Source organism: Corella eumyota, chromosome 1 (assembly GCF_963082875.1).
Source record: "Corella eumyota chromosome 1, kaCorEumy4.1, whole genome shotgun sequence".
Lineage (NCBI taxonomy): Eukaryota > Metazoa > Chordata > Ascidiacea > Phlebobranchia > Corellidae > Corella > Corella eumyota.
Window position 1 is genome coordinate 8,268,026 of NC_137490.1, and position 13,955 is coordinate 8,281,980.

A 13,955-nucleotide genomic window follows, 5' to 3' on the forward strand; every position below is an offset into this window, starting at 1 on the left:
CAAAACAAGATTGTTTTGTAATAACGCTTCCTGTGACGTCATCATTAGGCTTATATTCGTGTTTACTGTGTATTTTTTCTCAGGTGCTTTGATTAAATTAAGGAAATTAATTTTTAAGTAAATCAATTAAAGGTTTATTGTCAACAAACATGTGGCTGTGAATAAAGGACTTCTGAAAAATATTAGCTACTAGCAAATAAGACCGCACCATGTGCTGTTTGCATGATTTTATCACAAGCAGTCAAAATGTTAAGCTGTTAAAATGAATAACTTAAAAATTGGTTTTATGTAGCCAGACACATTGGTTTTATGTAACCTGACACAGTTTAAAATTACTAGAAATTGTTGCTTTTTTGTTTACAAGATTATTTTTGTTAAAAATTTAATAAACAGCCAAATAAAATTCCATATTACAGTTTTCTTACTATGTCAATTATCTTTGATTATGTAATCTCGACCAGGCATGAAAAGACTTTCAATCTGACTCAACATTGTCACGTGACCGCATTGCAAACATTACGTAGTTGCTTATTTATTTACACAAGTGTTATCTTTCAATCATGTCTTGGCAAAAACATTGGAAACGGACTTTTTTTGCCATGGTTTCCCAAATTAAAGTTATTGTATTTGAACAAATACTCATTATAGTGATCAACTGGCTAACGCTTTATTAATAGGCTGTCACATGTATATAGAACATGCGGGTTTAAATTAAATATGACCTGACACAGCCATATACAAGCAATGTCGACCACAATTCACTCAATTCAATCAGATTAATTGATAAACATGTTGTTTATAAAGGTTAAACCGCAAGTTTAATTCATTAACTTAGTTGAACAGGTCAGAGTTTAAACGAAACAGACTAGGCCACAGAAAAAGTAAATGCTAATTTCGACGACAATTAAAGAACGCCACAGGAGCAAATTGGTAACCAAAAAAATAACAAGCCTGGCTTTGCGTTTGACCAGTACTCGACCTTAATTGTTATTCGCAGTTAGCACAATATTATTTTTAAACAAATATACCAGTACAATGTAAAAGTGATGATTGGCACTTTTGTTGACACAAGTGCGTACCTTGGACGCGTATTATTAGTTTCTAATCCCGCGACCATGACAATACTGTGCGGAATTTTAATCCAGCTGCGATGGAGCTACTACAATCACAAATCATAACAATACCACAACAAAAGCAATTGTTATTATTTCTTTAAAATAACATATGAAGATAACAGTCTACTGTGTCATATTTTATTGTATTAATAACTATTTTTATGTTCCAAATGATAATAAAATTTGGAACTGAAAAAATTGAAAGTGAAACTTTGACATGGAAGACGATTAACGAACACGTGACCCTTATCAACAGGAAGCCAGTAAACAAGGCGCTAAAAGATTATCTGGCATGACTCGGAAATCATAAGACAAACAGACAATTAGAAAAATGTTGTGAAAACTAGATCGTTTAAGCGGGGACTTCGCACAGACTAGAGCAAGTGCGACAATTAAGACAATCTGTCTAGAATGATCAAACAAAAATACTGCCCTACCAAAACTAAAACCCAGTGTTTAACTTTACAGTCTTATGGTATACAACAATCAACCAATAAATAGCCCGCTATTGTTTTACAACGAGGGTAAATTATTCCCCGTATACTAAAAGATTACTTGAGTATTTTTGATGAGTACGTTACATGTAAACAATTAACCTTAAGGATTAAAATAAAATTTACACGATGTCATAATCCCCCAGCATAAATATGTAGGCGATAATTCCACATCGACTACGTCACATAGTACGTCACCATTACCGTGTCGTCCCGCTCGCGACCTCAATTGTGACGTTACGCGAATATGACTGTGACATCATAGGAGGAGGGCCTGCAATTTAATTAGCGGCTACTAGGGTGGTAAATTGTACAGAAAAGGATACGGAATGACAACCCGCGATAAATTTAAGTGGAACAGACCTCTACACTTTCGTTTAGCACGTAACAGCATTTTAGGCCACGATTTAGTCAGCAGTTTATTGATTTATTGGCCTTTTTTAGACCACGCTTAAATGATTAAAAAATTAAAAAAAGAAATAACAATTTTTCTTTAAAGAAAACAAAACGAATTTTTATCACGCTTTAACTTTCAATAAATTTACAATGTTTTTTATCTGCCGCCTTTTATTAAATTTTCTTTATACCTATATCCAAACAAACGTGTTCATTTTTTTCTGATTCCCTTTTCAAAGGCGAAACCGTTATCAGTATTTTTAAACCCCTAATGTTGTTTTAGAAACCAATGAGTTTACTTTGAAAAACGAGGGATGCATTACACACGTGACACCAATATCCGATACGCCTGATTAACTAAACCACGAATGCCTTTTGATCTAAACCTGAAGAAAGAATTGGATTGCAAATTTGTAAACAAAAATCAAGGCGGGAGGATATAAATGTCCTAAACTTGATCCAAACAAATATTTTGTTCCAACTTTGCACTAGTTTTTTAATTACATCTTTAAAAAAATTATTTTAAAATTAAGAAAAAAGCTAAAACAAAACGCAGAGTTTAAAAAATGAGTTTTTTTGACTTTGGTGAAAGGTAAATTAGGTTTAAAAACAATGACCCTGTTATTGTTTAGAAAAACATAAATTAACAATTGTTAACATTTAAATCGTGGGAAAGTGAATAGTTTAGCTCGGCGGTGTACGTCGTGGTATTGTCTCAAACAAACCCCCAATCGCGACAGTGTCAATTTGTTAAAACTCGCAACAATGACCTTCGGCATTGGTTTATGACGTCACATTAGAAAGTAGAAAGCGAATATTTAAACAAAACTTTTTACCGAGAATTGTAAAATTTTTGCACAGAACCACCTCCAACCCATATCATGCTATTTTTACTGTAACTGTAGTACGGTTTACTATGATAAATTGCACGAAGCCAGAGAAGCTAAACTGTGAAAACATCGGTGAAAAATATCGTTTTGTTTATGTTTTTTACGGGGACTTTGAAACCGAGTCAGCCGTTGCAGCAATAACACAGCTTTGTAAGGTAGATAGGATTTCCAAGGACTAGAAATTACTACTAGCAATGTTTTTGCGAATTTCAATACACAATTAAAGCGTAAAACTGGCGTTAGTAATTATGACAACAATATTTGGGATTCTTTGAAAATAGCCGTCGCCTTTTTCAGTGGCCTTTATCTAATTATGACATCACACACGACTGGCCTGGTTTGATCCAATCAACTTCCGTTAAACGGAATTCTAAAAACAAAAATTAGGAACGAGTTCTAAAAACAAAACTTTTCAAAGTGACGTGCTGCGTTTGCGCAAACAAATCTGACTCGTAGAAAAGTTCCCAGGCTTGTAAATGGCGACCCATAGAGCCCCTTACGCACGTCAATCAGATGACGTCACACCTTACAGGTGGCAGGGAGACACGGTACTGATAAGGCAATTGAAAAAAAACTCCATAAATTAGACCAAAAACGTGAAAAAAACGCGGCCACGCAAGACATCAAATAACTTCAAATGACATTTTAGTTAGAATTATCATGATGTTTTTGCACTTCTTGACATTTTAAGAAAAAATAATGGACAAACAACTTTAGTAACATCCTTATCCCAATCATAATAGTTTCTTGATTTTTACACCAGCAAAACACAATCGGAGTAGACGACAAATCTTACATAATTTCACAAGCTTAATCAATTTTTGTACGAAAATACACATTTGAAACTGCTGATAAAATATGATATAATTAAATTGTCTGTGACAGGGTTGCTGGTACGTCAAATAGGATTTCGGTTCAGGACAAAGGAAGAACTCATGCATGCAAGGAAGTGGGTGCTGTATATAATAACTTTATCAGTCTTTAAAAAAACAAAATACAAGAAATTATGTAATCCATAATCCTATTAATATCCCAACGCTAATTGCCAAAATAAACCCCTTTGTTATTTAACTATCCGGGCGGAAAGTTGCCATGGTTACGATGACGTACTTGGGAGTAGTCGAATATGAATTCCCGAATGTCAGACAAAATCGATTTACCGTGAAAATAAAATATTTATACAAAATATATGGTATTATGTTGCTGGATGATTGATAACTGACTTTAAGAAATAAAATTACGTTTTTATCGATTAAATTAAAAACAATTTTAAAAATAATAAACTAAAGTAATTGATATTGCAACAAAAAACCCAGTTCAAAGCGTTTAAAATTTTATAAGTTGAAATTTCGGCGACCACACAGCCTGACTTGTTTAATCTTTCAAGCAAGATCTATCTTATCAAACAAAACTACGATGTGTCAGTTGTGTGAGTCAAACATTTTCGACAAAAATTGGAGGTTAATTCTATTAGTGTTTTATCTTTTTTGTGTCTGGTTCAATACTTATGCGTTATAGCTTATATTTAAAATAACTGTGTAAGGATATACGACCATAGCTTTGTCGTTTGGCATTTACTGAACTTGTATATTTTGACATTTAACCGATTTTTACGCCTACAAGGAGTTTCTCGCTTGTAAGAAGATAGGTAAGTTTCATTTCGGCCTATGACACACTTGTCTAAAAATTCCAACCCACAACAATTATAAAGCAATTAGCCCGGCAAAGATTGGTCTGCCAAGCTAAGGTGACAATTTAGAATAGTTATCATCTTTTAAATAACCAGCACAAAATCCCACTAATGGCCATAGAATCATGACTAATTAATTTATTCACCAATAAAATTGATCATCAACCTACATCTTAGCTTTATATTATACAAAAGATCAAAGAGCAAGTGTGTTTGCAAATGCATTCAAATATTTCAGTTTATTTGCCAAGCTCGAGACAAAGAAGATCAAAAGGTTAAGTCTACCTGTTCTAATCCAGCTTTGAAACGCTTCTTAATTTCAAATGAGGATTTTATCAACAAATTTTCTAACACAAAAATCCACATCAAACAATGTTTGCGACTATTATTTAAATTTCAGGAAATACTTAGGAAAATGAATTATTTTGTTGAGGAACATTATTACATATTTCAAATATTATATTTTTCTTATGTAACTAGGGAGTACAGCCTGTAATTTACATGCGTCAGTGTTTTACTATTTGTTATTAAAAGCTACAATTAAAAATACGTTTCTATAGCAACCCAAATTTGTTATGAAGACAGGGCCACACATATAACAACAATATCCGTCCAATTAATCTTTAAACGACGCAGGCTGACGTGCATTATTTAAATGCAAACAATTATAGGCTCTTGATGTAGTTGAGATACTTAAAATTACACTATTGTTGCGTTTGAAATAATAATTGGACATGAAGTAAGATTGATTGCATAAAAACTTATTCTTAACTAATCAACAAAGCATTTCAGTTATTTAAGGTCAAGCAGTTCTTTTAAAATTTGCCTCTGATGTTTCTATATTAAGAAAGTGACGCAAAGAAACCTTAAAATTTAAAAAAATTTAAGAAAATTAACAACTTGATTAACCGCGCATGTTTATGTTTGTTCTTGTTGACTGATCAAGCGTAGCTAATCTGCATCACGTTTGTTTCTATGACGTCACAAAGCGTACGCAATATCTTACGTCACTACGCGCAAATAGTTAGGTTTAATTCTCCCTTTTTAAGTGACAGACCAAATATGATACAAATCTTGCGACCGAACTTTTTTATATGTAAAAAAAATGTTTGTGCTTAAAATATAATTGTGGGTAACCGAAAAAAACATGTTGTGGTTGACATCCGGTCGTAGGTTGGCCAGAACTTAAAGATAGCAATCGGTAAAACAAGTTTGTGCGTTACTTGAATCACAAGCATATATAGGGCTGGGGGTCAGCAGTCCTAAAATGGCGATTGCTAAAGTGTGATGTGATAACAATAAAAAACAAGGAAATTTTCTTCAAAAACAATATGTTTCGCCAGGTTGGGGAAAGCTAACGACGTAATTGCAGACAATCAAGGTGAAGAGGCCATACGACAGCAAGTGATTCAGTGGACTAATCGATTACATGGTAAGACAGGTAAAGTGGCCTAAGCTCGCCTCTCAAGCGTCCTTATAAGGCGATACGCTGTCTCAATTGAAATGCATATGGCCTACATTCAATGAAATTTAAATTTCGTGCGTAAGTGGTTGGCAAGTGGAAAGTATCACTCACTACAATGGTAAAAGGAACCACGCGCAAAATTTATGTTTTGAGTCGTGCTAAGCCAACTGTGTCGACACTGTATTTATTTCGGGTTCAATGTCATAAAACGATGCTGTATTGACGTAAGCAATCGAATATTTTAAACCACAAATGTCTGGTTTTAGAATAGTTTTACCCTTAACACGTCTGCTTACAAAAATAAAACGGTAACTTGTTTAATTTGAGATTTTCGTCACTAAAATATGTGGGGTTTATTCGTTTATATTTTACGATTTAACCTTCGCGGATAGCAGACGTTTTAAGGTAATGGCTTACGGCTGGTCATACGCGTACTTTTTAAGCTACAACAATAACACCACGTTACATATATTTATGCGGCGATTTGGCAAGCCATTGTGACTAATAGGAAATATCAGGTTTGTTTAAATTAACTGTGTTTGTGCAAAAACGAACTTGTAGTCTAAAAACTCGTCGAGATATAAACAAAAACATCCTTTAACGACGACTTAACAACGATTAAACGATTTTAAGATAAGCAAATTCCTAAAGGGATGATGCATTGTTACGTATGCACCACGTGACAACGCATACCTGCCCCGTGGACTTCATATTAATACGACGACATGAGTTGTCATAATTTAGCAAGTCCATATTAGGACAGCGAACCGGCGTTTCGTTAAATTTATAAAAAATCACCGAAATTAAAATTCTGTGAATTTAAACTTGATTTCAACTTGGGAAATTTTTATGTTTTTATTTAAAGCGGATCTAATTTAAAATATTTTTGTTTACATACCAAATATTTTTTCCGCAAACCATAACAATTTAAAAAAAATTGTTTTGTATTTGAAATAGTTGGAAGGTAAACATAGTTATTAAACGGGTGGGCTTGGTCTATAATGAACAGGGGGAAAATATAAAATTTCTAAGAACCTAAACAAGTTCATTATAATTTAAAAATTAAATAATAATCACCAACAACGCAAAATAAAATATATAATATTAAAATCATTGCACTCTATCTAAAAATATCCGTAATTTAATAACGCTATAGAATTGTGATTAAAAATAAATGGACAGTTATTAAAGGGATATTAAGATTTTAATTCAAATTTATATTCATAAAAATCCAACGAATCTTTAATTAATAGAAAACGCGGCGTAATATTTTAAAACGGGCGTATATTGATAGGCGTGGCAAAACTCAAAAATAAACAAAATGTATAATTACCCTTTTTGTAAATATTTTGGTTGCCTTGGGGCGGACATGAAAGCAGATTGGAAGAATTACTAAATTGCATGTTATTTTACTATTAAACCTTGCCAATTTTTATTGTTAAAACAAAGAAATATTTGGTTTCATATTTTTGCTAAAAAAGTTTAATTTATAATTTTTTTGTCAGTTTAAATTTCTTGCTATAGCACAGACGTCTACTACTTAAAGAAACGCTTAATAAGTAATGCAACAAAAAAGGGGAGTGTTATGTTGTCACATTTATCATGGTCAAGTAAGTGAAACGCAAACTTTTTTATTTGATCAACTAAACCCCAGACTCGATTACTCACTTAACGTCCTTTTTATAAATAAAACACAATGAGAAAAGAACCCAATCTATTACTAAAATTTAACACAAAAAGACTTAACTCTCAATTATCCCTACGCAAAATTGTCCATAATTTTGATGGATTTTCTTTGCACGAATTGGCAATAAATTACATGTAAAATATATTGCATCAAATCGTGTAAGGAGAAATGTATATGTAATACAGTATGTGGGTCATTTAATTATTGTGTTGTTGTTTTGCGACCAGACCACGTGTCTGTTTGTTCTAGTATCCGCATCAAGCAGTAAAATAAAGGGAATTTCAAAATTCCAAATCACACGTAAAACACACATTCGAAAATCATGCCTTCTTTTTTATGATATATCGAACCTATCGACAAATACCATTGTGACGATGGAATGGTATATTTACAACCCGTTTATGACGTGATAAACAGTAAGCTTGCACACATTAAAATCACTAATGAAAAACATAATGGAAAACTTTTCCATAAGCTTATAAAAACGTCGATAAAAGTGCGTCATCAGCAAAGGCGACCTTATAACAAGAACAACCTAATCTTAAACAGTATTGTGACGTCAAAAGACGCGGTTTGTGAAGATTTAACGATAGGTAGCCTTACCGTCCATTGTAACTTCCTATGTGGTCAATAGCACACCACATCATAATATCGGGAATTGTGACGTCACAAAACAACAACATCGTGGTCGTTAAAACCGTTGTTAAGCTGCAAAATTAATTAATCCTGTGGAGTCAACAGCGGGAGAAAAAATAAAAAATGAGCAAGTTAATTAAATAAGGTTTTACGAAATTTGGGTTGTTTTAATAAACAAAAGAAAAATTCCCTTAGGTGAATCTTTTGAAAGCACGACTAACTTAATGTTCAGACATAAGGCGTTGTTGGTTGAATAAAATAGGAAAAGACAAAATCTTAATAAATTTCCCAGCAACGAACTTTCAATTCGCACTTGCGGTGTTCAAAATTTTAATTTCTTTCCGATTGATTTATTATCCGAAGATAGAATCACAAATGTGTATTTGTATAACCTTGAGACTACCCAAAATTGTGTTTACTATTCAGAGATTTCTCAATTTTTGTTTGAAGTCGAATACTTATAATTAAGACAAATCGAGGAATCGTAACCGCCCGAATACGCAATTCGAATTGCAAATGACGTATGTAAATAAATTTTTCAAACACTAATTATATGTTATTACACCTGGCCGAAAACGATTTGAATCGTAATTACCCTGCACGACTCTGCGGTAAAATTTCTATTTTCGGAATGCAAAAAAATATTAAAAATTGAAATTTGCAAAATTTGGTTTTTGAAACATGATTTATGATGGCCAGGATAGAAGAATTTGCGACACAGAAATAATTCAATTGCCTCTTGTTAATAAGAAACTCAGTGGGATACCAGCCTGCTAGCTGTGTATAATATTGTCCAGAGAATTGTGACTGTATGGTAATTGGGTCTATATTTTCTTTTTCTGGTTAAGTGAATTGATTTTCGTGAATTACGAACATTTGGGATTGATAAACGACCGAATTAATCACACAAAACCAATTTTAAAGTCCCTTGGGTTTAAGCAACGACGTTAAAAAACTAGAACGGCAGAGATAGAGTATAATAAATTTATTTTTACAAAATTCCTAGCCATTGCAATTCTTCATACTTATTTCAGTCTCCAACCCATTTTTGTTGAAATTGAGTACCTCAGAATATTAAATCAATACTTTAAATCTTTTTAAACCATTATTCATCGACAGACAGACGACAACATTTTTTAGTAGAAAAATACTTAAGTGCCACACAAGAAGTAGAAAAAAAGTACAACTGGTTATCGGGTTTAAGGCAGTCTGTCTTAAGATTCACCTTTGTACTTCTTTCATCTTCAAGCCTTATCACTTTTTAGTGGTGTTTTGACAAACTCTTATGCAAAAACAACAAAAATATCAGGTAAATGTCTTTACAGCTGTTCGGCCGAATTTAGTCTATCGTTTTAGGGGCTGTCAAATCAAATTGCCAACCACATCTAACCAATTTTGGCAAGCCATTAAATTGAAATTTATTGGCAGCCCCACTTATAGATGCAACAACAAATGTTGTTTTTATGCCATTATTTTTATAAAGCGTTGAGATTTGATCATCAACCACAAAAACAACATTTAAAGGTAACTGGTTATTTACATCGGTTTATCATGGGCTGTGACGTTACAAATTTGGCAAATCGCAGATAAAATCAGCGAGTCACGTAAAAAAAGTCATCGTCCTGCACTAATGTGTTTTGATGGTGTCACTTCAAAAAGGACGCAAGCCAAAGCATCACAAATCCATCGTAAAGAGGTCACGTGACGCCCATCAGGCCGAACCAAAACAAATTGTCTTAAGGCATCCAGGTTTGCAGTAGCATACGAGTGATGTCTGACGTGTGTATACCGGCACACGTCATGTAGTATGGCACCAACGCCTTGTGTGGCCACCACCTAAGCACCTGAAAGCAGTCATTGATTAACGACTTGCAACCATTTTTGCCGGCTGTAAACGGAAAAGCAGACGAACAAATCTGATGACAGATTAGCCACGTGGTCGAGTATCGGGTGAACAACCTTGCAACACCCGGGCGCGATTCACTATTTCCGTTAAATTCCAAAAATGTGGCAAAAGTAATGATCAGATTAACAAGAGAAAATAATAATTTTAAGGACCACCGAGAAAGTATGGCATGAATTATAAATAACGTTCGACAAATATGAGCATGATTTCTCAAAAAAATCGGATTTTCCGTTGGACTAAAAATATATCGCATCAATTTTAAAGTTATATTGTGACATATCGGAATAAACAAAACACGCCGGCAGAAGATGAAAAGTAAAACCTGGCGTTTTAAATAACTTAGCCTTTTTAAAATCCAACCGCCGACAGTGAAGCGGGATTGTAAAAATTGAGCAGTCTAAAGAAGTGATAAAAGCAATAGCTAATCACGCGTTAAACGCATGACAAGGTGACTTAACAAAATAGAGATATTTACTTATTAATTTATTTAACAAATTTTACATCGCCTAACATCCATGTTTTTTTATATACATGCAACTCTAGACTTGTTCGGAATTTGAACATCTTAAAACACAACTATATAGTAGTCGAACAACATGTTTTTTTTTGCTGGAAAATAAGTATTTACAAGGCGAGATGTTAAATTTCTTTCTAATAATATCTACAACAAGTGGCAATCATAGCCTGCCGGCCAGCGACAAGCCCATACCACAATAATGGCAATCATACACATCTGATGGACGTACGCCAAAATATTAAGGCTAGAATTTCCTAAATAACAACCTTACACAAGGCAATATCACATGCTTTAAATCCTATAGCTTATGTTTAAGGATACAATGCAATAAACCCTTTGCCGAAAAACAGGCTTAATTTTGCTGTATTTTTAAAGCTTGTTTATAGTTGGTTACCAAGTCAGGGTGGGTAAAAGGTTAAAGTGTTTACGTAAACGAAGGTCGACAAAGGTAGGCCTGTGTCACGTGAGTATCACGCGTTAAACTACCAAGTAATTGTTGTTTATTACCAAACTTAAATTTTTTTATCCAGGTCACATATTTGGATGTGATGTATCCGCAATTTAAAAAACAGAGTATTTCAAAAAAATAAATTCTCTCCAAAAGAAAAACACTGTCAGTTGCTCGATAACAACAAACTGCCAAGATTGTTGCCATTACAATACTTTTGTGTTTGAAAAATCCTGTTTCAAATTCGAAAAAACAACTTATGTCATCAATATCAAGTACGCAATACAATTTATTGGCCACATTTTATTACAAATTCCAATCTCCTACAAAAATCTATTAAGGCAAAGGACATATTAGGCTTGTAAAGAAGCATACACGTGTAAAGGATTGCCAGTATGTGTACCACTATAAGCTTAAGCCAAATATGCCAATATGTGTACAATTTCAACTTGTTTTTATGTTGTCACCGCTTAAACTTCGTTCCAGCCTTTAATAGCGGAAGCGTTATTCACGTTCCAACACGTTTTATTCAAAGCAATTAAATGTCAATCAAAAACAGACCAAGGTGTTGTATTAAGGTTCCCACGCTCTTTTGCAATTTGTAAATCGCAAAACACATTTCAAACGAAATAACTAATCTATGTTTAGCAATATTTCCCTTAACATATGATTAAATACATAGGAGTAAATAAATTTTTGATTATGGTTTAAAATTTACTGCTGCCTTTCTAGCAATTTTTATATCAATTTAATAACATTTGTTATCAAACGTTACGAAAATTTTGTTGACTTTCGAACAATCCAATTCGCCTATACTTAAATATTACGACAATGCAAATTTCTGAATTTTCTTAGACCGTTTTTAAATAACAATTTTCAATTATCTACCATAACAAAACATAAATAATCATTGGAAATAAATACAATTTAACCACGAAATAAAAAATATTTACTCATATTTATAGGCTATTAAGTAAGTATATTCTTTTTCCCGAACAGATATATCAATATTTACTATTTTTTTTAAATGGCATTAAAAACTTTCTATGGTATTGTAATGATACACTCGCAAAGAAAGCGATAAAAAAGTATATTTAAAAAGAAAATTCTAACTCCTGTTTGCTAAATATTCAATACAAAAACGGGCATATTTTTGTTTAACTTAACCTCGCACGTCAATCCGCATACCTCGGGTTCGAATCTGGACCGAATCAGAATGACAAGTGTGATGCATGACAGGCCACACTTTCGACAAGCGAGTCGCTATCTTTAGCAGCTTGTTTGGGCCGCACATAAAACAAATCAACATCTTTCGAACCGCTATCTCAGTCACGTGACACAATCCACTTACAAATTCGCGACGCTTTTTAAGTTAGGGCGAAACGCAGATAAGCTAAGTCCGGTAATACGTTACTTGTATAACAAAAAAACGTGCGGTCCCGCAGCATAGTGACCAATGTGCGGTCCCGCAGCATGGTACCCTATGTGCAGACCCGCAGCATGGTGAAATTTGTGCAGTTCCTTAGAACGGTGACCCATGTGCGTTCCCACAGCACGCGGTAACCTATAATCGTATGATATCAAACCGAACAATGCACAAAGAAACATTGTTCCCATAAACTTAGTTAATTTCTTATAAAATGCAGGTAAATATTAACTTGTGTTTGACATTAAACATTTAAACAACGGCACTCGACTTAATTATTTGTTCTTTAATTAGTTTAACGGCCTAACCCGAGATTACCGGGCAACATTCTCAACAGTTTTAAGACGTCTCTTAAAATATAAACGCAATTTTTACAATATTAAATACATCATGCAAACAATGCAAAAAATTAACATTCAAAAATGTGCGTATAAAATTAAACATTTAGATCTTATTTAATAAAGTAACGTTGGATTTCATGTTAAAGAATTAAATCACACGACTTACCAGCGATTTATCCAGCTTCAGATTCGCACATTTGTTTAATACATTCAGCCTCCTAAAATAAAAAAAAAACATTAAACAAACGCAGTTTTATTATGCATTTTTGAAATATTCTGTAATATTTAAATTACCATAATGTCTTTGCGGCTCTTTGAAAACAACTCATTAATGACGACATAAATATTTTAAATCCAAAATTGGCATAATATAGTTTCTTTGTTATACATAAATCTTACTGACTATATTAAACATTGTTTTGTATATCCAAAAATGCTGTAAAATGATTAATATTATACACATCATGAATAATCAAAATTTTATTTGTAACGGTTAAATTTTTAATTAAGCTTTTTGTTTATAACTAAATATATACTTGACGAGTATTTAATTTGACGGCGCTTTAATTAGCCTTATTAGGCCTGCTTAATTATATGCAATTCTCTATTTTTCTTTAATGATACCAAACTTGTAACTCCTATTAAGTAATGCTTTTACACAAGCCTGGCCGAACCAGAATAGCTTTTGCTTTTACGCTGTTGTACATTAACTTTAAATAAACAAAAACTCAAACAAAACAGGTCCACAAAACATACAAAAAGTGACCTCTATAAAACAAGTACAGTCAAGCAGCAAACGCAGTGCATTTCGCATTTTTGATGTCCCTCAGCGACCAACAACGAAATTCAAAAATCGATTTTACTTAATTCCCACAAAAGCAATCAATAATTCCTCGTTAGCGACAAAAACGGAATTCCTTACCCGAGAAAGAGCTAAAGCCGGT

At 33.2% G+C, this 13,955-nt stretch overlaps 1 protein-coding gene across 1 annotated transcript in view; it reads right to left on the reverse strand.

The window, feature by feature from the left end:
* Positions 1-13,955, reverse strand: part of LOC145764256 (rho GTPase-activating protein 7-like) — a 42,238-nt gene that overhangs the window by 9,496 nt on the left and 18,787 nt on the right. The window contains exon 9 of the mRNA XM_082575874.1: positions 13,178-13,229. Within this exon, the coding sequence (XP_082432000.1) occupies positions 13,178-13,229 (52 nt within the window). The remainder of the gene's footprint in view (positions 1-13,177; positions 13,230-13,955) is intronic.